This window comes from Bombina bombina, chromosome 7 (genome assembly GCF_027579735.1).
Source record: "Bombina bombina isolate aBomBom1 chromosome 7, aBomBom1.pri, whole genome shotgun sequence".
Taxonomy (NCBI): Eukaryota; Metazoa; Chordata; class Amphibia; order Anura; family Bombinatoridae; genus Bombina; species Bombina bombina.
Genome location: NC_069505.1, coordinates 354,461,961 through 354,488,408, shown reverse-complemented (window position 1 = coordinate 354,488,408; position 26,448 = coordinate 354,461,961). Strand labels below are relative to the sequence as shown.

The 26,448-nt window shown below is 40.0% G+C and overlaps 1 protein-coding gene across 1 annotated transcript in view; it reads right to left on the bottom strand.

Moving 5' to 3' along the window:
- The window catches only part of NUP210 (nucleoporin 210), a 1,597,588-nt gene that overhangs the window by 1,097,540 nt on the left and 473,600 nt on the right, over nucleotides 1-26,448 (bottom strand). Inside the window, 1 exon segment of the mRNA XM_053721041.1 lies at nucleotides 17,624-17,816. Within this exon segment, the coding sequence (XP_053577016.1) occupies nucleotides 17,624-17,816 (193 nt within the window).

Genomic DNA, 26,448 nt, shown 5'->3' with positions numbered 1-26,448 from the left:
TGGCGACATTAACAGAGGAGAAAACAAATGTAAAAATTGGAGGATGAGGCCAAATGAGATAAGCAATAAGGCCAACTTAAGTTATTGGGAACTCAAACAAAAAAACAGGAGAATGAGAGATGAAATTGGGTTTCTAAAGAAACAGCTGACAGAGTTGGAGGGCTCAAATTAATTCATTTTTGTTTATAAGCATATTTGTTTGCAGTACATTTGTATCGTGTAATGTGTACTTTAGTTTTAAGTTCAATTAATAATTTTAAGGTTTTTTTTTTAATTAAGTTAGTTTAAATAGTTAATTGATGCATTTTCTTTCTAAAAAAAAACAAAAAAAACAAATAACAGATACCTCCTTTGTGATTAGTTTTGGGAAGCCACATGCAATAAAATTTATATGTAAACTGTCTGAAGTCTTATCTTGCAGGATGAAAACCAATGAAGATAGAAGGCTTCTTACCTTTCCTTCCAGCTTTTCCCCAATAACACATATTATAGATTGCTGTTTTTCAGGTGTCATCAGGACTCATCTAACCAAGAATCTATGATGGTGGTGTTGGACAAATTAAGTATAAAATGTATCACAATGAAGATGTAAAATTGGGCATTAGGCCAAAATAATATATATCATAAAGGGGTCAATAATAATATAGGACAAGCAACAAAAGTTTAAGTAAGGGGGCGAGTGGGATGATGCAATGATAGAGGCACATCCCAACTTGAAGTTAATAACGGTGAATGTGGTTTCTACTGCAGGTGGAGTGTTGTAGTGTGAAGTAAATATATGCCTGGTTTTAATCTCTTTTCATTCATTTGAGGTCTTGGAAAAAACAAAGTAGTTCAAAGAGAGTGACGATTGGTAAAGCAAAAGCAAGGACCAGATGCCAAAAGCAAGGACCAGATGCCAAAAAATGACAACAAAGAACTTCAGTGAACCATTATAACATTTGTGTTACAGGCACAATTCACACTTTACTAATAAAGATTTTACTACACGCATACCCATCTAGTGTACCCACGCGCACGCACTCAAACATGAACTTTTAATTTTTCCCAATTTTAAGACCATTGTATAAATGTCGCTAATGGGGTTTAGCATAGGATTTTGTGTTTCTATGTATAATTTTAAATGCATTTTTTTTATGAATTGTATAAAGTTAGACTAGGTATTGACAGACCTAGGAGCTACAGACCAACAGAGCTAAACTAAGAGCTTCTAAGTAAGTTTTTAAACAGTTTTATACTGGATTTTTATATCAGTATCTGTGCATCTTATTCTTTATAGTAGTGTCTATTGCATGCCGTTATATGAAAATTGGTGTATACTGTCCCTTTAATGGCAGTAAAAAATCTGTGGATCTCCTCTCTAATGGATCTTAAAGGATTACTTTCTGTTATCATTTTTAAGCTAAACAACTAACATATTAAAGTTAATAAACATTAATTAAAACCTACTGACCTATATTTTCTCCAAAACGAAGTTTCATAACATTCTAAAAGTTATATATTTTATTCGCCGATGATGTCACTTTATCCTGCCCACTATTTTCAGCACTGCGTGTTCAAAATACTTAAACCAATAACTTTGTGTTTAAAGCGCCATTTTGAAACCTAGGTATTGTAAACAGATTGGTACAGAGCAAAGGATGCCCACGGAGTGGGTTTGGAAAACAATTAAATTTGCAGATAAGATATCTGATATATGGTAGAGATATGTTAATGAAATACTATTGATAAAAAGTGTATTTGGGGTAGTTAGTTAGTAACAGGCATAGAAAATATTTACTTACAGTGGCCCTTTAAGACATTGCAGCAGGAACAGTTTCAGTTTGCTCCATACAGACACAGAACACTTAAAAACATAATTTATGTAAGAACTTACCTGATAAATTCATTTCTTTCATATTAGCAAGAGTCCATGAGCTAGTGACGTATGGGATATACATTCCTACCAGGAGGGGCAAAGTTTCCCAAACCTCAAAATGCCTATAAATACACCCCTCACCACACCCACAAATCAGTTTAACAAATAGCCAAGAAGTGGGGTGATAAGAAAAAAGTGCGAAGCATAAATATAAGGAATTGGAATAATTGTGCTTTATACAAAAAAATCATAACCACCACAAAAAAGGGTGGGCCTCATGGACTCTTGCTAATATGAAAGAAATTAATTTATCAGGTAAGTTCTTACATAAATTATGTTTTCTTTCATGTAATTAGCAAGAGTCCATGAGCTAGTGACGTATGGGATAATGACTACCCAAGATGTGGATCTTCCACGCAAGAGTCACTAGAGAGGGAGGGATAAAATAAAGACAGCCAATTCCGCTGAAAAAAATCCACACCCAAAAATAAAGTTTAAATCTTATAAAGAAAAAAACTGAAAATCTAAGCAGAAGATTCAAACTGAAACAGCTGCCTGAAGTACTTTTCTACCAAAGACTGCTTCAGAAGAAGAAAACACATCAAAATGGTAGAATTTAGTAAAAGTATGCAAAGAAGACCAAGTTGCTGCTTTGCAAATCTGATCAACCGAAGCTTCATTCCTAAACGCCCAGGAAGTAGAAACTGACCTAGTAGAATGAGCTGTAATCCTTTGAGGCGGAGTTTTACCCGACTCGACATAAGCATGATGAATCAAAGATTTCAACCAAGATGCCAAAGAAATGGCAGAGGCCTTCTGACCTTTCCTAGAACCGGAAAAGATAACAAATAGACTAGAAGTCTTTCGGAAATCTTTAGTAGCTTCAACATAATATTTCAAAGCTCTAACTACATCCAAAGAATGCAATGATTTTTCCTTAGAATTCTTAGGATTAGGACATAATGAAGGAACCACAATTTCTCTACTAATATTGTTAGAATTCACAACCTTAGGTAAAAATTCAAAAGAAGTTCGCAACACCGCCTTATCCTGATGAAAAATCAGAAAAGGAGACTCACAAGAAAGAGCAGATAATTCAGAAACTCTTCTGGCAGAAGAGATAGCCAAAAGGAACAAAACTTTCCAAGAAAGTAATTTAATGTCCAATGAATGCATAGGTTCAAATGGAGAAATTGACTTAATGACAGGTTTTATACGAACCAAAGCTTGTACAAAACAATGAATATCAGGAAGATTAGCAATCTTTCTGTAAAAAAGAACAGAAAGAGCAGAGATTTGTCCTTTCAAGGAACTTGCAGACAAACCTTTATCCAAACCATCCTGAAGAAACTGTAAAATTCTCGGAATTCTAAAAGAATGCCAGGAAAAATGATGAGAAAGACACCAAGAAAACATAATTTATGCTTACCTGATAAATTCCTTTCTTCTGTAGTGTGATCAGTCCACGGGTCATCATTACTTCTGGGATATTACTCCTCCCCAACAGGAAGTGCAAGAGGATTCACCCAGCAGAGCTGCATATAGCTCCTCCCCTCTACGTCACTCCCAGTCATTCGACCAAGGACCAACGAGAAAGGAAAAGCCAAGGGTGAAGTGGTGACTGGAGTATAAATTAAAAAATATTTACCTGCCTTAAAAACAGGGCGGGCCGTGGACTGATCACACTACAGAAGAAAGGAATTTATCAGGTAAGCATAAATTATGTTTTCTTCTGTTAAGTGTGATCAGTCCACGGGTCATCATTACTTCTGGGATACCAATACCAAAGCAAAAGTACACGGATGACGGGAGGGATAGTCAGGCTCTTTATACAGAAGGAACCACTGCCTGAAGAACCTTTCTCCCAAAAATAGCCTCCGATGAAGCAAAAGTGTCAAATTTGTAAAATTTGGAAAAAGTATGAAGCGAAGACCAAGTTGCAGCCTTGCAAATCTGTTCAACAGAGGCCTCATTCTTGAAGGCCCAAGTGGAAGCCACAGCTCTAGTAGAATGAGCTGTAATTCTTTCAGGAGGCTGCTGTCCAGCAGTCTCATAAGCTAAACGAATTATGCTACGAAGCCAAAAAGAAAGAGAGGTAGCGGAAGCTTTTTGACCTCTCCTCTGCCCAGAGTAAATGACAAACAGAGAAGACGTTTGTCGGAATTCCTTAGTTGCCTGTAAGTAAAATTTTAGAGCACGGACTACATCCAGGTTGTGCAGTAGACGTTCCTTCCTTGAAGAAGGATTTGGGCATAAAGAAGGAACAACAATCTCTTGATTGATATTCCTGTTAGTAACTACCTTAGGTAAGAACCCAGGTTTAGTACGCAGGACTACCTTATCCGAATGAAAAATCAAATAAGGAGAATCACAATGTAAGGCTGATAATTCAGAGACTCTTCGAGCCGAGGAAATAGCCATTAAAAATAGAACTTTCCAAGATAACAACTTTATATCAATGGAATGAAGGGGTTCAAACGGAACGCCCTGTAAAACATTAAGAACAAGGTTTAAACTCCATGGTGGAGCAACAGTTTTAAACACAGGCTTAATCCTGGCCAAAGCCTGACAAAAAGCCTGGACGTCAGGAACTTCTGACAGACGTTTGTGTAACAGAATGGACAGAGCTGAGATCTGTCCCTTTAATGAACTAGCAGATAAACCCTTTTCTAAACAGTTATAGCCTCAATCCTTGTAAACAACACAACTTTAGCAAAGGTTTAATCCCATTAGCAAAGATAACAAATTCTGAAAGCAGGAAACAAATTACAGAATAAACGTTTTTTATCTCAGTCAAACTATAATTCTCACAGCTCTGCTGAGAGAAATTACCTCCCTCAAAATAAGTTTTGAAGACCCCTGAGCTCTGTAGAGATGAACCGGATCATGCAGGGAATACAATGAGTTGCTGACTGAAATATTTGATGCGTAGTAAAAGCGCCAAAAAACGGCCCCTCCCCCTCACACACAGCAGTGAGGGAGAACAGAAACTGTCAGAAAACAGATTAAGCAACTGCCAAGTGGAAAAATAGTGCCCAAACATTTATTCACTCAGTACCTCAGCAAATGAAAACGATTTTACATTCCAGCAAAAACGTTAAACATAATCTCTAGTTATTAAACAGCTTTATGTATTTCTTACAGTGTAATTCTAGTGAAGTACCATTCCCCAGAATACTGAAGTGTAAAGTATACATACATGACATTATATCGGTATGGCAGGATTTTCTCATCAATTCCATTGTCAGAAAATAAAAACTGCTACATACCTCTATGCAGATTCATCTGCCCGCTGTCCCCTGATCTGAAGTTTACCTCTCCTCAGATGGCCGAGAAACAGCAATATGATCTTAACTACTCCGGCTAAAATCATAACAAAAACTCTGGTAGATTCTTCTTCAAACTCTGCCAGAGAGATAATAACACACTCCGGTGCTATTTTAAAATAACAAACTTTTGATTGAAGATATAAAACTAAGTATAATCACCATAGTCCTCTCACACATCCTATCTAGTCGTTGGGTGCAAGAGAATGACTGGGAGTGACGTAGAGGGGAGGAGCTATATGCAGCTCTGCTGGGTGAATCCTCTTGCACTTCCTGTTGGGGAGGAGTAATATCCCAGAAGTAATGATGACCCGTGGACTGATCACACTTAACAGAAGAAATATAAGTCTTCCAGACTCTATAATATATCTCCCTAGATACGGATTTACGAGCCTGTAACATAGTAGTAATCACAGAGTCAGAGAAACCTCTTTGACTAAGAATCAAGCGTTCAATCTCCATACATTTAAATTTAAGGATTTGAGATCCTGATGGAAAAAAGGACCTTGCGACAGAAGGTCTGGTCTTAACGGAAGAGTCCACGGTTGGCAAGAGGACAAGATCCGCATACCAAAACCTGTGAGGCCATGCTGGAGCCACCAGCAGAACAAACGAGCATTCCTTCAGAATCTTGGAGATTACTCTTGGAAGAAGAACTAGAGGCGGAAAGATATAGGCAGGATGATACTTCCAAGGAAGTGACAATGCATCCACTGCTTCCGCTTGAGGATCCCTGGATCTGGACAGATACCTGGGAAGTTTCTTGTTTAGATGAGAGGCCATCAGATCTATTTCTGGAAGTCCCCACATTTGAATAATCTGAAGAAATACCTCTGGGTGAAGAGACCATTCGCCCGGATGTAACATTTGGCGACTGAGATAATCCGCTTCCCAATTGTCTATACCTGGGATATGAACCGCAGAAACTAGACAGGAGCTGGATTCCGCCCAAACCAGAATTCGAGATACTTCTTTCATAGCCAGAGGACTGTGAGTCCCTCCTTAATGATTGATGTATGCCACAGTTGTGACATTGTCTGTCTGAAAACAAATGAACGATTCTCTCTTCAGAAGAGGCAAAAACTGAAGAGCTCTGAAAATTGCACGGAGTTCCAAAATATTGATCGGTAATCTCACCTCCTGAGATTCCCAAACCCCTTGTGCCGTCAGAGACCCCCACACAGCTCCCCAACCTGTAAGACTTGCATATGTTGAAATTACAGTCCAGGTCGGAAGAACAAAAGAAGCCCCCTGAACTAAACGATGGTGATCTGTCCACCATGACAGAGAGTGTCGTACAATCGGTTTTAAAGATATTAATTGAGATATCTTTGTGTAATCCCTGCACCATTGGTTCAGCATACAGAGCTGAAGAGGTCGCATGTGAAAACGAGCAAAGGGGATCCAATGCAGCAGTCATAAGACCTAGAATTTCCATGCATAAGGCTACCGAAGGGAATGATTGTGACTGAAGGTTTCGACAAGCTGATATCAATTTTAGACGTCTCTTGTCTGTCAAAGACAGAGTCATGGACACTGAATCCATCTGGAAACCTAAAAAGGTTACCCTTGTCTGAGGAATCAATGAACTTTTTGGTAAATTGATCCTCCAACCATGATCTTGAAGAAACAACACAAGTCGATTCGTATGAGATTCTGCTAAATGTGAAGACTGAGCAAGTACCAAGATATCGTCCAAATAAGGAAATACCACAATACCCTGTTCTCTGATTACAGACAGAAGGGCACCGAGAACCTTTGTAAAAATTCTTGGAGCTGTTGCTAGGCCAAACGGCAGAGCCACAAACTGGTAATGCTTGTCTAGGAAAGAGAATCTCAGAAACTGATAGTGATCTGGATGAATCGGAATATGCAGATATGCATCCTGTAAATCTATTGTAGACATATAATGCCCTTGCTGAACAAAAGGCAGGATAGTCCTTACAGTTACCATTTTGAATGTTGGTATCCTTACATAACGATTCAATATTTTTAGATCCAGAACTGGTCTGAAGGAATTCTCTTTCTTTGGTACAATGAAGAGATTTGAATAAAACCCCAGCCCCTGTTCCAGAACTGGAACTGGCATAATTACTCCAGCCAACTCTAGATCTGAAACACATTTCAGAAATGCTTGAGCCTTCGCTGGGTTTACTGGGACACGGGAAAGAAAAAATCTCTTTGCAGGAGGCCTTATCTTGAAGCCAATTCTGTACCCTTCTGAAACAATGTTCTGAATCCAAAGATTGTGAACGGAATTGATCCAAATTTCTTTGAAAAAACGTAATCTGCCCCCTACCAGCTGAGCTGGAATGAGGGCCGCACCTTCATGTGGACTTAGGAGCTGGCTTAGGTTTTCTAAAAGGCTTGGATTTATTCCAGACTGGAGATGGTTTCCAAACTGATACTGCTCCTGAGGATGAAGGATCAGGCTTTTGTTCCTTGTTGTGACGAAAGGAACGAAAACGATTATTAGATCTAAATTTACCTTTAGATTTTTTATCCTGTGGTAAAAAAGTTCCTTTCCCTCCAGTAACAGTTGAGATAATAGAATCCAACTGAGAACCAAATAATTTATTACCCTGGAAAGAAAGGGAAAGCAGAGTAGACTTGGAAGACATATCAGCATTCCAAGTTTTAAGCCATAAAGCTCTTCTAGCTAAAATAGCTAGAGACATATACCTGACATTAACTCTAATGATATCAAAAATGGCATCACAAATAAAATTATTAGCATGTTGAAGAAGATTAATAATGCTATGAGAATTATGATCTGTTACTTGTTGCGCTAAAGCTTCTAACCAAAAAGTTGAAGCTGCAGCAACATCCGCTAAGGATATAGCAGGTCTAAGAAGATTACCTGAACACAAGTAAGCTTTTCTTAGAAAGGATTCAATTTTCCTATCTAAAGGATCCTTAAAGGAAGTACCATCTGCCGTAGGAATAGTAGTACGCTTAGCAAGAGTAGAGACAGCCCCATCAACTTTAGGGATTTTGTCCCAAAACTCTAATCTGTCAGATGGCACAGGATATAATTGCTTAAAACGTTTAGAAGGAGTAAATGAATTACCCAAATTATTCCATTCCCTGGAAATTGATTCAGAAATAGCATCAGGGACAGGAAAAACTTCTGGAATAACTACAGGAGATTTAAAAACCTTATCTAAACGTTTAGATTTAGTATTAAGAGGACTAGAATCCTCTATTTCTAATGCAATTAGGACTTCTTTAAGTAAAGAACGAATAAATTCCATTTTAAATAAATATGAAGATTTATCAGCATCAACCTCTGAGACAGAATCCTCTGAACCAGAAGAACCATTATCAGAATCAGAATGATGATGTTCATTTAAAAATTCATCTGAAAAATGAGAAGTTTTAAAAGACTTTTTAAGTTTACTAGAAGGAGGAATAACAGACATAGCCTTCTTAATGGATTTAGAAACAAAATCTCTTGTTATCAGGAACACTCTGAGTATTAGATGTTGACGGAACAGCAACAGGTAATGTAACAGTACTAAAGGAAATATTATCTGCATTAACAAGTTTGTCATGACAATCAGTACAAACAACAGCTGGAGGAACAGATACCATAAGTTTACAGCAGATACACTTAGCTTTGGTAGCTCCAGCACCAGACAGCGATTTTCCAGAAGTATCTTCTGACTCAGTTTCAACGTGGGACATCTTGCAATATGTAATAGAAAAAACAACATATAAAGCAAAATTGATCAAATTCCTTAAATGACAGTTTCAGGAATGGGAAAAAATGACAGTGAACAAGCTTCTAGCAACCAGAAGCAATAAATAATGAGACTTAAATAATGTGGAGACAATAATGACGCCCATATTTTTTTAGCGCCAAAAAAGACGCCCACATTATTTGGCGCCTAAATACTTTTGGCGCCAAAAATGACGCCACATCCGGAACGCCGACACTTTTGGCGCAAAAGAACGTCAAAAATGACGCAACTTACGGCGACACGTATGACGCCGGAAACAGAAAAAAAAAAATTTGCGCCAAAAAAGTCCGCGCCAAGAATGACGCAATAAAATGAAGCATTTTCAGCCCCCGCGAGCCTAACAGCCCACAGGGAAAAAGTCAAATTTTAAGGTAAGAAAAAAATTGATTGATTCATATGCATTATCCCAAAAATGAAACTGACTGTCTGAAATAAGGAATGTTGAACATCCTGAGTCAAGGCAAATAAATGTTTGAATACATATATTTAGAACTTTATAATAAAGTGCCTAACCATAGCTTAGAGTGTCACAGAAAATAAGACTTACTTACCCCAGGACACTCATCTACATGTTGTAGAAAGCCAAACCAGTACTGAAACGAAAATCAGTAGAAGTAATGGTATATATATAAGAGTATATCGTCGATCTGAAAAGGGAGGTAAGAGATGAATCTCTACGACCGATAACAGAGAACCTATGAAATAGACCCCGTAGAAGGAGATCATTGAATTCAAATAGGCAATACTCTCCTCACATCCCTCTGACATTCACTGCACGCTGAGAGGAAAACCGGGCTCCAACCTGCTGCGGAGCGCATATCAACGTAGAATCTAGCACAAACTGACTTCACCACCTCCATAGGAGGCAAAGTTTGTAAAAACTGATTTGTGGGTGTGGTGAGGCGTGTATTTATAGGCATTTTGAGGTTTGGGAAACTTTGCCCCTCCTGGTAGGAATGTATATCCCATACGTCACTAGCTCATGGACTCTTGCTAATTACATGAAAGAAATAAGTGCAGACAGCGGTATGAAAATTAATACAAATACTCAAACTTTAAATGGACAGTCTACTCCAAAATGTTTATTGTTTAAAAAGATAAATAAACCTTTTAATACCCATTCCCCAGTTTTGAACAGTCAGCATGGTTATATTAATATACACTTTTAACCTCTGTGATCACCTTGTATCTAAGCCTCTTCTGACAGCCCCCTGATCACATGGCTATTTATTTATTATCTATTGACTATTGACTCCAGGGGCGTGAGCACAATTTTATCTATATGGCCCACGTTGATTAGCAGTCTCTTGTTTTGAAAAGCTAATACAAAATCATGTGATAAGAGGCTGTCTGTAGAAATTTTGAGGTTTACATGTTATAAAGTTTATTAATATCACAATGTTGGTTGTGCAAAGCTATGGAATGGGTAGTAAAGGTGTTGCCTATCTTTTTAAACAAAAGTTTTGGTGTTGAGTGTCCCTTTAAGTATGCACATCTCACTGTATATATAACTCACTTGTCCCTTAAAGTGTCAAGTTGTGAAACAATGTGCATAAACCTACATGTAATGCACAAACATACTGCCCCTTATAACTGTCTGAGCTTACCTTATTCCATATTCAAGTGGCTATGATGTACCCTTCCTAAGTATACCTACTAATAGCTTCTAGGCTATGTGAGTTTGTTTAGTTTCCTGACAGACACCCACTCTACTACTTAGCCAACTGCAGCCTTTCTGCAATCAGTAGAGAACACATCCAGTGCAGTATAGAACAGCAGAGGATTACTATAGGAGTACAACAACAAGGCCAAACAGGAGAAAACATAGGACCTGTGACTCCCATGGCAGTGTATTGACAAAAACTCCCACATGTGAATTACTTTTTTGAGCTCAAGTACTACTTTATACCCCTTTTATCTTATATTGGCATTCCAAGGGGATAAAAGCATTGATAAACCCTTTATAAAAAAGAAGATGGAAACCCTTAAATCTTTACCTAATCATGTGAAATCAAAGAAAAGACTGGGAAGTAAAGAGAAGTGTGAGGTACTAAAAGCTCTTGGTGTATTGGTGATCTTTGCCTCCTCCTGGCGGCCAGGTGTTGAATTCCTATTCCTAAGGAGCTTGTGGACATTTCTCACTGAGAAAAGATCTTTCACTGTCTGGTTAATAACTCCTTGTCTACCCTTCTAAAAAATAGGGTACTGCAAGAAGGAAATGGGCTGCAGATCAGTTAGAGTGCCCATCTCAACAACGAGTAGATCTGCACTTCACTTCCACCTCACTCCTCATCAAGTAAGCCAAATAACTATCATGGACAGCCTGGTATAAAAGGCTGGGCAGCCTGGTATCTAAATCCCGAAGTAAGATAAGGTAGCCAGTAAAAACATAAATTATGCTTACCAGATAATTTAATTTCCTTCTGTATAAGGAGAGTCCACGGCTTCATTACTTACTGTTGGGAAATACTGAACCTGGCCACCAGGAGGAGGCAAAGATACCCCAGCCAAAGGCTAAAATACCTCTCCTACTTCCCCTATCCCCCAGTCATTCTGCCGAGGGAACAAGGAACAGTAGGAGAAATATCAGGGTATAAAAGGTGCCAGAAGAAAAACATAATTTAGGGGACAGCGTATCGGAGAAACACGGACGGGAGACGTGGACTCTCCTTATACAGAAGGAAATGAAATTATCTGGTAAGCATAATTTATGTTTTCCTTCTTAATATAGGGAGAGTCCACGGCTTCATTCCTTACTGATGGGAAACTTATACCCAAGCTCTAGAGGACACAAAATGATAACAGGAGGGACAAAAAGAGACGGACCCTAATCTGAGGGCACCATAGACTGCAAAATCTTTCTCCCGAAGGCTGCTTCAGCTGAAGTAAAAACATCAAACTTGTAAAATTAAGAAAAAGTGTTCAAGGAGGACCACGTAATCGCCTTACAAATCCGATCCATTGAGGCCTCGTTCTTTAAGGCCCAAGAGGAAGCCACTGCTCTACTAGAATGAGCCGTAATACTTCTTGTAAGAATTACTTACCCGCTTGTCTCATAAGCAAAGCGGATAAGACTCCTCAACCAAAAAGATAAGGAAGTCGAAGAGACCTTCTTACGCTTCCCAGAATATGCCTCAAACAAGGAAGAAGTTTGTCTAAAATCCTTAGTAGTCTGAAGATAAAACTTCAAGGCACGAACGACGTCCAAATTATAAAGTAAACGTTCCTTCGAAGAAAAAGGATTAGGACACAAAGAAGGGACCACATTCTCTTGATTGATGTTGCTGTCTGACACGACTTTAGGGAGAAACCCTAACTTAGTACGTAGGACAGCCATATACAAATGGAACACCAAATAAGGAGCCTCACATTGCAAGGTGGCAATTTCAGATACTCTGAGTGCCAAAGCAATAGCCAGTAGAAAAAGAACTTTCCAGGACAACAACTTAATGTCAATTTCATGCATAGGCTCAAACAGAGTCGGTTGCAAAAAAAGAACCAGATTCAGACTCCAAGGGGTAGCCGAAAATCTAAACACAGGTTTGATCCTAATCAGAGCCTTAACAAAAGACTGAACATCTGGAAGCTCAGAGAGCATCTTGTGCAGTAAAACAGACAAGGCTGAAATCTGTCCCCTCAGGGAACTGGCGAAAGATCCTTCTCCAGCCCATTCTTGAGAAACAATAAAATCCTGGCAACCTTAACTTTATGCCAAGGAAATCCACGCTCTTCACACCAGAATAAGCAGGTTCTCCACACCTTATGATAGATGCGACGAGTAACCGGCTTACGTGCTTGAATGAGAGTATCAATAAATCTCTCAAAAAACCCTCTCTTAGCAAGGACTAAGCGTTCAATCTCCACGCAGTCAGCCTCCGAGAATCTAGATTTTGATAAACAAAAGGACCCTGTTCCAGCAGATCCCTGCAACAAGGCAACTTCCATGGAGGAGAAGATAACATCCTCACTAGACCCACGAACCACGTACTTTGCGGCCATGATGGAGCAATAAGTATTAAAGTGAATGTAAGTTTTTTATAATTAATTGTTACCTACTTATTCCCAATATTATAAATAGTCAAACCGCAATAATCTCAGTGCAAAATAATTTTATTTATCGTTATTTTTATATATAAACTTATCTCCGTTCTATGCATTGAACTCCTCCCAACCGTCTTCTTCCTGTTTTTCCCCCAGCATCATTGTAATATCTAACGCCCACTCGAAGACGTCGCTTTGAATCGCATTCACGATCCGGGCTCTCATTTGCACATGCGTTTACTATTAGCGTTTCTATTATAGCTTGTCCTCTTACTTTTAATACTGTATTATCAAAGGCAAGCGAAATCGGAGCTCCGATACTTACTTGCAATTCACTCCGCTCGTAGACTAAATTGAATAAATTATTCCGTCGACGTATTGCGCATGCGCGAATCGCGGACGCGCATTGAGGTGGTAACGTCATCAGGTAGTTTGCGCATGCGCAGTAGATTCGCGTGACGTAGGTAACAACTGGCCTGACGCCCCCGGGGAAAAGGAAAATAGTTCTAAATAGAACTGTCAATCATGAAAATAATGTGGGACCATAATGTCGGGCGGAGGAATTGCTGATAAGAATACAAGGCAAAGTATTAACTATTTCTTTTTAGATTTCGATGTTGCGATTTTGATGAATGAAACTCACTATTATTTTTGAAAATACACACAATGATGCAGAGCAAGTATGTTGACTTTACATGCACTTTAATGACGCCTGCTCCTGCTTGATGCGGGCCACTACCCGAGGAAGGAGTGGTAACAGTGGAAAAAGGTAAATTAGACTGAACCTAAAAGGCACCGCTAATGCATCTATTAGCTCGGCATGAGGATCCCTGGACCTCAATCCATATCTCGGTAGCTTGGTTTTGAGACAAGACGCCATGAGATCTATCTCTGGCGTCCCCCACATGATGCATATCTCCACAAACACCTCGAGGTGGAGAGACCATTCCCCTGGATGGAAGGATTGTCTGCTGAGAAAATCCATTTCCCAGTTGTCCACACCCGGAATGTGGTTTGCTGACAGGAAACAGCTGTGGGCCTCCGCCCACTCCAGAATCCGAGATACTTCCCTCATCGCTAGGGAGCTTCTCGTTCCCCCCTGATGGTTGATGTAAGCCACTGTGGTTATATTGACTGATTGGAATCCGATAAACCGTGATGAACCCAGAAGAGGCTAAGCCTTCAGAGCATTGTAGATTGTTCAAAGTTCCAGAATGTTGATCGGGAGGGAGTGTTCCACCTGAGACCACAGGCCCTGTGCCTTCCTGGCAACCCAAGCAGCTCCCCATCCTGAGAGGCTCGCATCCATAGTCACAATCTCCCAGGATGGTCATAGAAAAGATGTCCCTTGGGACAGATGATCTGGACAGAGCCACAGAGAGAGAGATTCTCTGGACTGGCTGTCCAGGGAAATCTGTTGAGACAGATCTGAATGATCGCCGTTCCACTGTCTCAGCATGCATAGCTGTAATGGTCTGAGACGGAACCTGGCAAAAGGAATTATGTCCATGCTGGACACCATGAGACCAATTACCTCCAAACACTGAGCCACAGATGGCCTTAAGGAGGTCTGGAGGGCAAGACATGTCGAAGCTAGCTTGCACCATCTCTGGTCGGTTAGAAATATCCTCATTGATATTGAGTCTATTATAGTACCCAGGAATTCTACCCTGGTTCTTGGAATAAGAGAACTCTTCTCTAAGTTTATCTTCCATCCATGTGATCGAAGAAGTGAGAGAAGAGATACAGAATAGTCCTCCGTTAGATGAACGGATGGTGCTTGAACCAGAATGTTGTCCAAGTATGGAGCTACTGCTATTCCTTGAGTTCTGGCTATGGCCAGGAGAGCCCCTAGAACCTTTATAAAAATTATTGGTGCAGTAGCTAGACCAAACGGAAGCGCAATGAACTAGTAGTGCTGATCCAGGAATGCAAACTTTAGGAACCAGAAGAGGTCCCTGTGGATTGGAATGTGAAGGTAGGCATCCTTCAGATCTATAGTGGTCATGAACTGTCCTTCCTGAATTAGAGGAAGAATGGACCTTATTGTCTCCATCTTGAACAAAGGGACATTTAGAAACTTGTTTAAGCACTGTAGGTCCAGATTCGGCCGGAAAGTACCCTCCTTCTTTGGGACCACAAACAGATTTGAGTAGTATCCCAAAGCTCTTTCTGCAATAGGAACCGGGACAATGACCCCTAAGGGCAACAGATCCCGCACGCACCCCAGAAAGGCTTCCCTCTTTTCTGGTTTTGAAGACAGGCTTGAGAGGAGAAATCTGCCCTTGGGTGGATGAGATTTGAAACCTATCTTGTATCCCTGAGCTATGACCTCCAAGACCCACAGATCCTGCAACAGTCTGCCCCTACACGATCCAGTTCTGGATCGGGGGCAGCCCCTTCATGCCGACTTGTTCTTGTGGGCTTCTTGTTCTGCTTGCATTTATTCCAGGATTGAGTTGGCTTCCAAGTGCTCTTGGTTTGCTCGGGCTTAGAGGAGGACTGTTGACGTTGGGATTTTTCAGAACGAAAGGAACGAAAATTAGATCCTTGTCCCTTAGATTTGTTCTTTTTATCCTGCGGTAGGAAGGCACCCTTGCCCCCTGTAACCGTAGAGATAATGCAGTCCAGGCCTGGACCAAATAAAATGTTTCCCTTAAAGGGGAGAGAAAGAAGTCTAGACTTAGAAGTCATGTCCGCAGACCAGGACTTCAGCCAGAGAGCCCAATGTGTCTGGACTGAGAAACCAGAGATTTTAGCATTCAGGCGAATAATCTGCATGTTTGCATCACAGATAAAAGAATTAGCAATTCTTAGACTTAATTCTTTCTTAGATAACATCAAGGGGACCCTACACCTCGATCAAGTCTGCTAAGGAGTCGCACCAGTAGGATCAGGCATGCTATGGGAAGCTGCCTGTGACAGTGGAGATGGCTGATGGGTATGCACCTTACGGGACGGCGAGTCCTCAGAGGTGGACGGCTCAGTAGTACTAAAGGGGTTAATCTTCTTAGACATAACAACCTTGTCGATGCATATGGAACATAGTTGAGAGGGCGGGCACACCAAGGCCTCCTCACAATATAGACAGGTATTACTATTAGGAATAGAGGGAGTACCCTCAAGCATATCAGGATCCTCCATAGCTTGCGCTAACAACAGTAGGATACAAATAAATTAACTTTTTATTTCACAAAAAACGGCATCTTTATACCCCCAATGACTGGGGCACTCACCAACTCCTAGACCCAGGCAACCAGAGAAGAAGCGACCTCTCCGACAGCTAGCTCGGTCAGGAAAGAGAAAACGAAAGTGTGACCACACCCGGTCATGTGGTGCACAAGGCAGGACTGCCCCTGCTAAGAGAAAAAGCCCGCCAAGCTACAAGCTGCACAGCGTTCAAAGTGAAAGTAAAAACCTGTATGTTACGTTACCGCATAACAACAGTCTATGAGTCCAAAAAATAAATCTCACACATAAGCAGCATAAAATCAAAGTAACACGTTTGATTAATCCCCACTATTCAATAACCTCCCTCAGGAGATATTAACGCATGATTCTATAAAGATAAAAGGAGTCACACTGTGACCCTGTCTTCAGCAATTTCAACATGAGTAAAAATTTAAATGATCTTACCAGAATCCGTGCTGTGGAACAGAAACACAGCCTCTCAAGTGTGACAGTCTTGTAGCATCGCTCCTGACATGGACTTGAGTGAAGGAAGCAGACAGTGAAACTTGTCAACACTGATTGCTTAAGGAGCTGTTAGAAGGCAGTCTGGATGGGTTCGCAGGAAGACTCTCCCTGCATCTCCAGACTCTAACTTTTGTCAATGCTCTCACTGAGAGGCTGACAAGACTACTTAAAACTCCAGTTCTATATCGAAAGTCATATACCCCCTCCTGAAGAACAAAACCCTGAAAACTTCTGACACTTCACTGCCATCCTCCTGTGACGAAAGGCAAAGAATGACTGGGGGATAGGGGAAGTTGGAGAGGTATTTAAGCCTTTGGCTGGGGTGTTTTTGCCTCCTCCTGGTGGCCAGGTTCAGTATTTCCCAACAGTAAGGAATGAAGTTGTGGACTCTCCTTATATTAAGAAGGAAAGTGTAGATTCAGGAGACCATTTTATAATATATAGATTAGATTTTTGAGCCATTAAAGGGACATTATACACTACATTTTTATTTGCATAAATGTTTTGTAGATGATCCATTTATATAGCCTATACAGCTTTTTTTTTTTTTTTTTTTTTTTAAAAAGAAATATAGTTTTGCGTATTTTTATATAATATTGCGCTAATTTTCAGACTCCTAACCATGCCCCAAACTTTTAGGAGAATGCTGATGTATACCTACTCCAGCTTGCTCCTTTTTGTGTAAAGATTCTTTGGTATAGAACCACTTGCAGTGGGTGTTCCAGCTAACATTTTCAACAGTGCTAAACTGGGAGCTTCTAAGTAAGTTTTTAAACTGTTTTATACTGGATTTTAGATCAGTATCTGTGCATATTATTCTTTATAGTAGTGTCTAATACATGCAGTTAAATGAAAATTGGTGTATACTGTCCCTTTAAGCCTAAAAAAAAGTAGTAATACATTTCTGAGACTATATACAGTAACAAACATTTCATTCAGTGTGTAAAATAAGACAGTACCTTCCATTTTTGTCTGATTACTCCCATCTTCTTTTTGTATAAGTTCCATTGGCTTTGCTGAATCAAAGCTAGCCACACTTACTTTAGAGGAATCCCACTTAATGCTCAAAGAGCTAAAATTATCAAACTTTTGACCTTGATGATCATATGCTGCCAAGTGTAAAATCTGATTTTGATAATTGGAAACAGGGATCTAACACAAAAAGAAAGACAAATAAAAGGTGCAATAAATATCTGCTTTTGGGTGGTTTTTAGTTTGGGTTTACAAGTGACATTACTATTCTTAAGCATATAAATTCTTCATCACATCACATAAGTATTTAAAGACTGAATTTAGAATCACTTTTTTAGATGATTATACGATTCCTGCTTAAACACAAATTACAAATCCTACAAAACATAATTTAAGCTTACTTATTTTGTCCAAAATTCATTACTCCAGGGAATTACTCTTCTCTACCACTAGGAAAAGGCAAAGATTCCAAAAAACCCAAGCACAATATAAAACCCCTCCCACTTCACAAATGCCTTAACCAAGCCAAGTGAGTTAAGAAAAACGAATAAGATCTATAAAAGGAGAAGGAAACGAAGATGTGGAAAAGAAAAAAAAGTAACCATAAGGTTAAGTCTCGTGGACTCTCACCATCATGAAAAGAATGATTTTATAACATAATCATAAATTATGTTTTCTTTCATACAGGTGGTAAGAGTCCACAATCCATTACTCTTTGGAACTAATACCCAAGCTGTGCAGTCCATGAGTAATAACATAAAGGGAGGGATAGAAAAATATAAATGTCTTTTTCCACTGACAACCCCAATTTTTTTTTATTTTTTTTTAAATAAATAAAACTAAAAAAGCACTTATAGTAAACCAAACAGGCAAAAAAAATCTAACTCAGAGAACTGCCTGGAGGACCTTACTACCAAAGGTTGCCTAAGAAGAAGAAACAACATCAAAATGGTAGACTTTTGTCAAAATATGCAAAGAAAGTAGCTGCCTTGAAAATCTGATCAACTGAAGCCCCATTCTTAAAATCCCAAGAAGTGGCAACTGACCTAGTAGAATAAGCAGTAAACCGCTGCGGTGGTGACTAAAGAAACTGCAAAAATGTTCTGACATTTCTAAGCACCAAAAAAGTGAATGAACAAATTAGAAATTTGGCTAAAGAAAAAAATAAAAATAAAAGGACCCTAACCTCCTTCAACCCAGCCTACCATAGTTGGAAATTGGCAACTTGTGCTAGCAGGATTTTAAAGTTTGTTCCCTGGTACTGTATAAAATCTCCCAGATCTTGCTAAAGGAGTCACCCTTCTTCATCACTAAAGTCATAGGAGGCTATTATTGCGGAATTTATCAGAAGCTTCTTTGCTTCACTAATTGAGGTTATTCTAGCCTAGGAGAAAAAAATGAAAAAATAATTTGATTCTCAGAAAATTAATTTTAATCAACTGGAGGTCCAGTTGATTAAAATTAATTTTCTGAGAATCAAATTATTTTTTTATTTTTTTCTCGTAGGCTTTCTCATAAAGTCATGTATTTGATATATATTTATTTATGGAATGTTATTAAAAATTGTAAATTAACCTAATAGAGAAATGGGAGGGACTGGGAAGTCTACTCTTCAATAAAAGATACCAAGAGAATGAAGTTAATTTTATAACAGAAGTTGGAAAGTTGTTTAAAAATGCATGTTCTATCTCAATCACAAAAGTTTAATTTTTACTTTACGGTCACTTTAATCTCCATAATATCAAATACAGCATCACAAATAAAATAATTTCCAGCACAACCCCCCTCTTTTTGTAGCGGTGCTTACCCGCTGAACTAACCTCCCTCATTGCTTGTTAGCATACTGACCCAAGTTTTTACTTAGCTAGTAGTAAATCCTGATACTTTGTTGCTTTTATCTTAATTGCATATTTCATATAAGACATGTTTTTATCAGGACGATAGAATTGTAAGGGTCATGCCTGTAGCTACAACGCTTTGTACCTATCCTATATCAGTTGGCCTAGTAGCCATTATAATAGCTACCTTCACTTCTAAATATATATACTTAAAGGAGGTTTCAAAACTTTTGTTCAACAGCATGACTCATAATAACGCTACTATTTCTTTTTATTTGGTTGAATCACTGTTTTGATTATTACTTTTGACTACTCATGTCTGTTAAATGCCCATTCATATACTGAAATCTAACCTCAATAAAAATCATTTAGACGAAAATTGTACTAGGCGCCTTTGTGTTGTTGTGTTTCAGATCACCATCAGTTGAAGATTCCTCATCACCAGAGGAAAGTTCACCATCTGAGACATAACAGTATACAACTGGTAGAAGTAAAAATCTGAACTAACGTTATATGCTTTTTTGAAGACGGGAGAGCAGCAAGCGCCTCAGAAACTGCAGCCTTGCTAAAAATGTTAACAGTATTTTATTATCCTTATTCTTTTTTTATAAAGCATCAACAAGTTCGGCAGCGCTGTCCATGGATACAAAGATAAAAGTACAATGAAGATACAAAATGTTAAGACCCAGACAAACAAATACAAAGGGAATTGAGGGCCCTAATCCCATGGGATCTTACAGTATAGAGAAGTAGGAGGGTGAGAAACAGTAGGTGAGGACTGCAAAGGTTAAAATGATGTTAGAGTGGAGTTAGATGAGAGCAACTATTAGGCAAGTTGGATTCATATTTACTGATTTTGGTGATAGGATTCCCTGAACAAGGTCTTTAGGGAGCATTTAATGGAGGACAGGGAAGTGCATTGCAGAGGGTTGGTTCCACATGGGAAAAGTCCTGCAGTCTAGCATGGGAGGTGGTGATGGTAGAAGATGTAAGGAGCAGGTCATTGTTGGATCTTAGGGGGCAGGCTGGAGTATATTTGTTGATTAGTGAGGACAGGTAAGAGGGTGCAGCATTGGTAAAGGCTTTGTAGGTCAGGGTGAGAATTTTAAATTTGATTCTGCTGTGAATTAGGAGCCAGTAGAGGGACTCGCTGAGGTGCAGCAGATAAAGAGCATCGAGAAACGTGGATTTGCCTGGCATTTAGGATGGATTAAAGGGGGGAGAGGCTGGAGAGAGGATGTCTAGTAAGAAGGTTATTGCAGTAGTCAAGTCGGGAAATTACCAGGGTGTGGATTAGCAGCTCAGAAATAGATGGATTTTGGAGATATTGCGTAGGTGGTTAAGGCAGGGTGAAGAAAGCAATTGGATGTGAGGTATGAAGGACAGATCAGAGTCAAGTGTAACTCCAAGGACAGAAAGAGAGAGAGCAGGGGTGTAGAGGTAGATCTGAGTATCATCAGCATAGAGGTGATATTTGAAGCCATAACTGTTGATAAGTTTACTCAGTGAAAAAGTATAAATAGTGAAGAAGACCAAGGACAGAGCCTTAAGGTACTCCAACAGACAGAGGCAGTGAAGAGGAGGAGTTTCCAGCAAATGAGACAGAAAATGACCTGTTGGAGAGATAAGAGTGGATCCAAGAGAGGGCAGTGTCACAGAGACCAAGAGAGCTGAGAGTCTGTAGGAGGAGGTGATGGTCGACAGTGTCAAATACAGCAGAGAGGTAAAGTAAGATAAGTATAGAGTGACCGGTGGTTTTAACAGAAAAAAAGGTTGTGAGTAACCTTGGTGAGGGCAGTCTCAATTAAGTATTGGGGATGGAAGCCAGATTGAAGGGGGTCAAGCAAAGAGTTGTAGGACAGAAAGTGAGTTAGGTGGTTGAAAACTAGATTTTCCAGGAGTTTTGAAGCTAGAAAAAGCAGTGATATGGGGCGGTAGTTTGCAGGAAAAATGGGGTAGAGGGAGGGTTTTTGAGGATGAGGGGGAATATTGCATGTTTAAGAGAAGATGTGAATGAACCGGTAGAAAGGGAAAGGTTAAATATGTAAGATCTGGAGTGAGGGTGGAAAACAGAGAAGGTATTAGATGTGAAGGGATGGGGTCAAGCTGGCAGGTAGTGAGGTGTGAGGAAGACATTAAGGAACCCGCTTCATTAACAGTGGTTGGGGGAAAGATGAATATAGTGGCAGAGGAGGTGACTGGGGGTGGAGATGGAAGATTGCAGGCTTGTGTTGGGATGTTGCTTTGGATGGTTAGCATTTTGTTTAAAAAGTAGTCTGCCAGGTCTTGAACATTAAAAGTAGATGAAAGGGGTGGTGCCGGTGGGTAGAGAGTTATAGTCAAGAAGAGTCATTTAGGGTTTGAGGAGTGAGTAGAAATAAGAGAATAGAAGTAGGTTTGCTTGGCTAAGTGAAGGGCAGAGGTGTAAGCATGAAGAATAAACTTATAGTGGATAAAGTCAGTTTCTAAGCGAGATTTCCTCCAGGCACACTCAGCAGTGTGGGAGCATGTTTGCCAAGAGTGCCAGGGCTGGAACAGACAATATGGGGTTTTGCTTAGTTGGAGAGCAGGAAGAGTGTCCAGTGCAGAGGAGAGAGTATTGTTATAATGGGTTGTAGGGCAGGATATTGTGGAATTGTGGAGAATAAGTTTTTGAATAAGGTTGGACAATTGAAATGGATCCACAGTTTGCAGATTTCTACAGGTGCGGGGGCAATTGGGAGAAGTAGGTTTAGCCTTTACATTAAAATTATAGGTGAGCAGATGGTGTTCAAATATGGGAAACAGGAGACAGGTGACATCAGAGATAGAGCAGAGGTAGGAGAATACCAGATCAATAGAGTGCAAATCGCGGTGAGTAGAGAGTAGGGTGGATTGTGAGAGACCAAAGGAATTTGTGAGTGAGAGAAGTTTAGAGGCAGCAGGGATAGATGGGTTATCAATGGGGATATTGAAGTCCCCTAGAATTAGATTCAATATATTTGTAGAGAGAAAGAGAGGAAGCCAGGCAGCAAAGTAGATGACTGCCACTTTGAAGGAGAGGGGGGAGACTTCAAAGGAGGAAAAGAAAAGAGATGGAAGCAGAGGCAAGTACTAGTAGAAGCAGGAGGGGGAGAGTAAGATTCCAACACCGCCACAATGCCTCTCACCCGGCCTAGGGGTATGGCTAAAGTGGAGACCTTCGTTAGTGAAAGCATCAATTGAAGCAGTGTCAGAAGATAGCCATGACTTAGTAATAGCTAAAAGGTTGAAAGCGTTGGAAACAAACAGGTCATGAACTGTTGTAAGTTTGTTGCAGACAGAACGAGCATTCCAGAAAGCAGAAGAAAAGAAATGGGGATAAGTGCTGTGAGAAATTGGAGCAGAAGAAATGCATACCTGTAGAGAGATGAGATGAGGTAGGGTTATAACAATGGTTGTGTTCATGTTGTTAGCAGAGCATTCTGGATGAGAGCATTGTGACAACATTCTGAGAAAGAGTGTGGAAGTGTGGTGATTGCTGTAGGGCCAGGGTTAGGAGCAATGTCATCAGCAGCAAGCACTAGTATGAGTGTGAGAAGGTGTGAGTGAGACATGTAGGAGCGGAAATGATTATAGACAGGAGAGTTAGATGGGGAAGTATTTCAAAGGAGAGACAGTAGTTAATGAGAATAGAGAAGGGAGATATGTAATGGTGTGGTCTGAAACTGTTATAGGGATGTGCAGTGAGTTTGAGGAGAAGGGCAGACAGAAAGAGCAGAAAAGACAAGGAGAGCATTGTGAAGATTAGTTAGTAAGATTACACGTTAGTGGGGATTGCAGTTACTCCACCCAGTTTCTAACTTCAGAAGCTAACTCTGCCACTTGTAACACAGAGCCACTTATCAGAACACAGGCTCTCCGAGCCCTGTGCTCTGTTTATAGCAGTGAGATCTAACTACTGATGATTAGATTCTAGACCTGGTGACCGACAGCCTAGTTAGCTATAGAGGGGTCACACAGTTGCAAATCAGATTTGTAGGTGGGAAAACAAATGGCAGAAGTAATACAGGATAGCTGATACCAGATTACAAGATAGTCATAAATACAGACATGAGAAATGCATACCAAAGTAAAAAAAGTTTAAATGGACGTGGACAAGCAGCCAGGGTAGAAACTGGAGCAGAAGAAATGCATACCAAATTAAAACAGTTTAAATGGATGTGGAAAAGCAGCCAGGGTAAAAAATCATCCTCCCATATGTCCCTGTTCATGGGTTTCAACCATATGTGTTACCCTATTCGGTACTGAACATGCTGGCTTTGAAGGATCATCTTCGGTTGCTCCGCTCCTCATGGGTGCAGATTCAGAATTCCCTTCATGCCTCTATGCAGCACCGAAAGCTCCAAGTGGACTGAAGGTGTCTACCCGCTCCTTCCTACAAGGTTAGGGTGTGGTTGTTGTCTCGTAACCTCAACCTCAGAGTGCCTGCTCTGAAACTGGCACCATGTTACATTGGTGCTTTCCATATTCTCCATAAAGTTAAGCCGGGTGCTTATGCCCTCAACATCCCTTCTAACATGCATATCTTCAACGTTTTCCACGTATCACTCCTTAAGGTGCTAGTGTGCAATCGCTACACTACTGCTCATCTTATTCCAGTTGACAACCATGAGGAGTATAAGTAACGCAGCATTAGAGGTCAAGTCCAGTGATTGGTCACTGGAAAGGTTACAATCTCCTCCGTGTCTTCAATGCCCGTTACCCGTCTAAGCCTTGAGGGAGGGGTACTGTAATAGTTACTCACCCTTCCTTTTGTTTTTGCAGGCCTGTTTCTGTCTTCTCTTGCAGTGATTCTGCCATTAGGCGTTTCTTTGAGCTGGCGACCATTATATTAGTCCTATAAGATGTTAAAATGTATTGTTTATTTAACTCTATTGAACTCTAAGTAACTTCATTATTATAATTATTTGACCTACTTAGAAATAGCGCTTATATTAGCAGTACTCTGTGGCGTGAATCAGTCTCGCCCCTTATTTAATAGCTTGGCGCTTTTCCTTGTAGTGGATATTTGGCTACTTAGTTTGGTATTAAGCTGCAATTTCAAGGATCCCCAGTGTACTTACGTTAACCGCTAGCCCCAGACTTGCACCCTCAATATCTACTCTCTATATGAGAGGTTTACTTATATGGTAATACAGTATACTAATAACTATGGTGCTTCTCTTGGCAGCTGGCTTATTTACTATATATAATTTGGTATAGTTCATTGTTGCGCTCCTCGGATTTGCACCCTTATTTAGAAGACCACTGTGAGATTTTTATCCCACTCAGTGTTCATTTGTTTTGGTGCTTTCCCTGGTAGTGCATTCATTTGCAGCTCCTCGCTTGTAGCCAATTTCATCAACCTTATTAGTTACTATATTGATTGCTTATACTCATAATTTCCTTACTCAGGTTGATTGCTAGCTCATATACTCTCTTAATCTAAGTTTTAATACACTACACACTATTAATTTCTATCAACTTATTTTTAAATGTATCTTTAATAAAAGTTATATTTTATATCTAGTTGGGTCCCCGCTGCCTCTACATGCATGGGCATGTTAACATTAAATACCATTTTCCCTGAGTGCTCAACCCTGTTGTCCATCTTTTCTTTACCTCTCTTTGTGTATATATTCTGACACTGTGCATTCCTCTCACAAAGCCTCTTATGGGCAAACGTGTGAACATCATCATTCTGCAACTACTGGCAACTTCCTGTCTCTCTTTGATGATGTAGCACCAATTTACTATATAACAATCATCCAGTCCATTCTGTCTCCACCCCCTTGCGTGAGTCATGACCTACCAAGTGCATACCTCTATTTTGGTCCTTACTCTGTGTATGACTCTGGCTTTGGCTGACTGATTTCCTGGTTCCTGGCTATTGTTCCCATTGAATACCTGCTTTGGCATCTGACCTCCTGGCTTGGTGTTGACTACGTCCTGGATGTCCCTATTTTTGTTTATTATATAGTTTATTGCTATTTTCCAATAAAAACAATTACATTTTTTACCTGCACTTTGTTTCCGTATGGTTTCTTGGTTCCCTGACATTCCCCTCAATTTATGCAGATTATGCTGATGTCTTTGAAAAGAAGTGAGCTGATGTACTGCCACCTCATCATTCCTTCGACTGCAAGATAGATTTGCTTCCTGGTGCCCCACTTCCCAAGGGGAATATCTGCCCACTTTCTAAAGCCAAAACCAAGGCCATGTAGGATTATATCCAAGGAAACTTGGCCAAAGACTATATTTGACCTTCTTCATCTCCTCTAAGGTCTTGGATTGACTATAGAGCTTTGAATCTTATTACAATAAGGAATCATTATATAATTCATTTCATAATTAAGCTGTATGATTTCCTTCAAGAGGCCTTCTGCTTTACTAAACTCGATCTTCATGGGGCATATAATCTTGTTCGCATATACCCTGGAGACGAATGGAAGACTGCATTTAATGTCAGTACAAGGCATTACGAATAGCTGGTAAGGCCTTTTGGGCTTTGTAATGCCCCTGCCATTTTCCAAGCCTTTGTCAATGATATCTTCCTTGACCTTCTGAATCCCACTGTCATCCTATACTTGGATGACATTCTCATATTCTCCAAGACCTTGAAAGAGCATCATGTGCACGTCAAACAAGTGTTTCAACACCACATAGAAAATTCACTTGTTGCTTAGTTGATCTTCAGATCCATAGCCTGATGAAACGGTGCTGCAACAAAGAGAAATGTATTGCTATATGCTTCTTTGTTTAATTTTTTAATAAACGATTTTAACCTCTGCTGCTTGGAACTCTATACATGTTGGGGAACCCCTTCTAATAGCTATTGCTACATCAGTGCGACCCGTATCAAGTTAACCCTCCTCCCCCCGGCATACACTCCTAATCCACCTCCTAACCTTTTGGAAGTTTAAACCACACCCTGAAGTGGAGCTGGTGCTATCGCTGACTGCATTGCTACATGC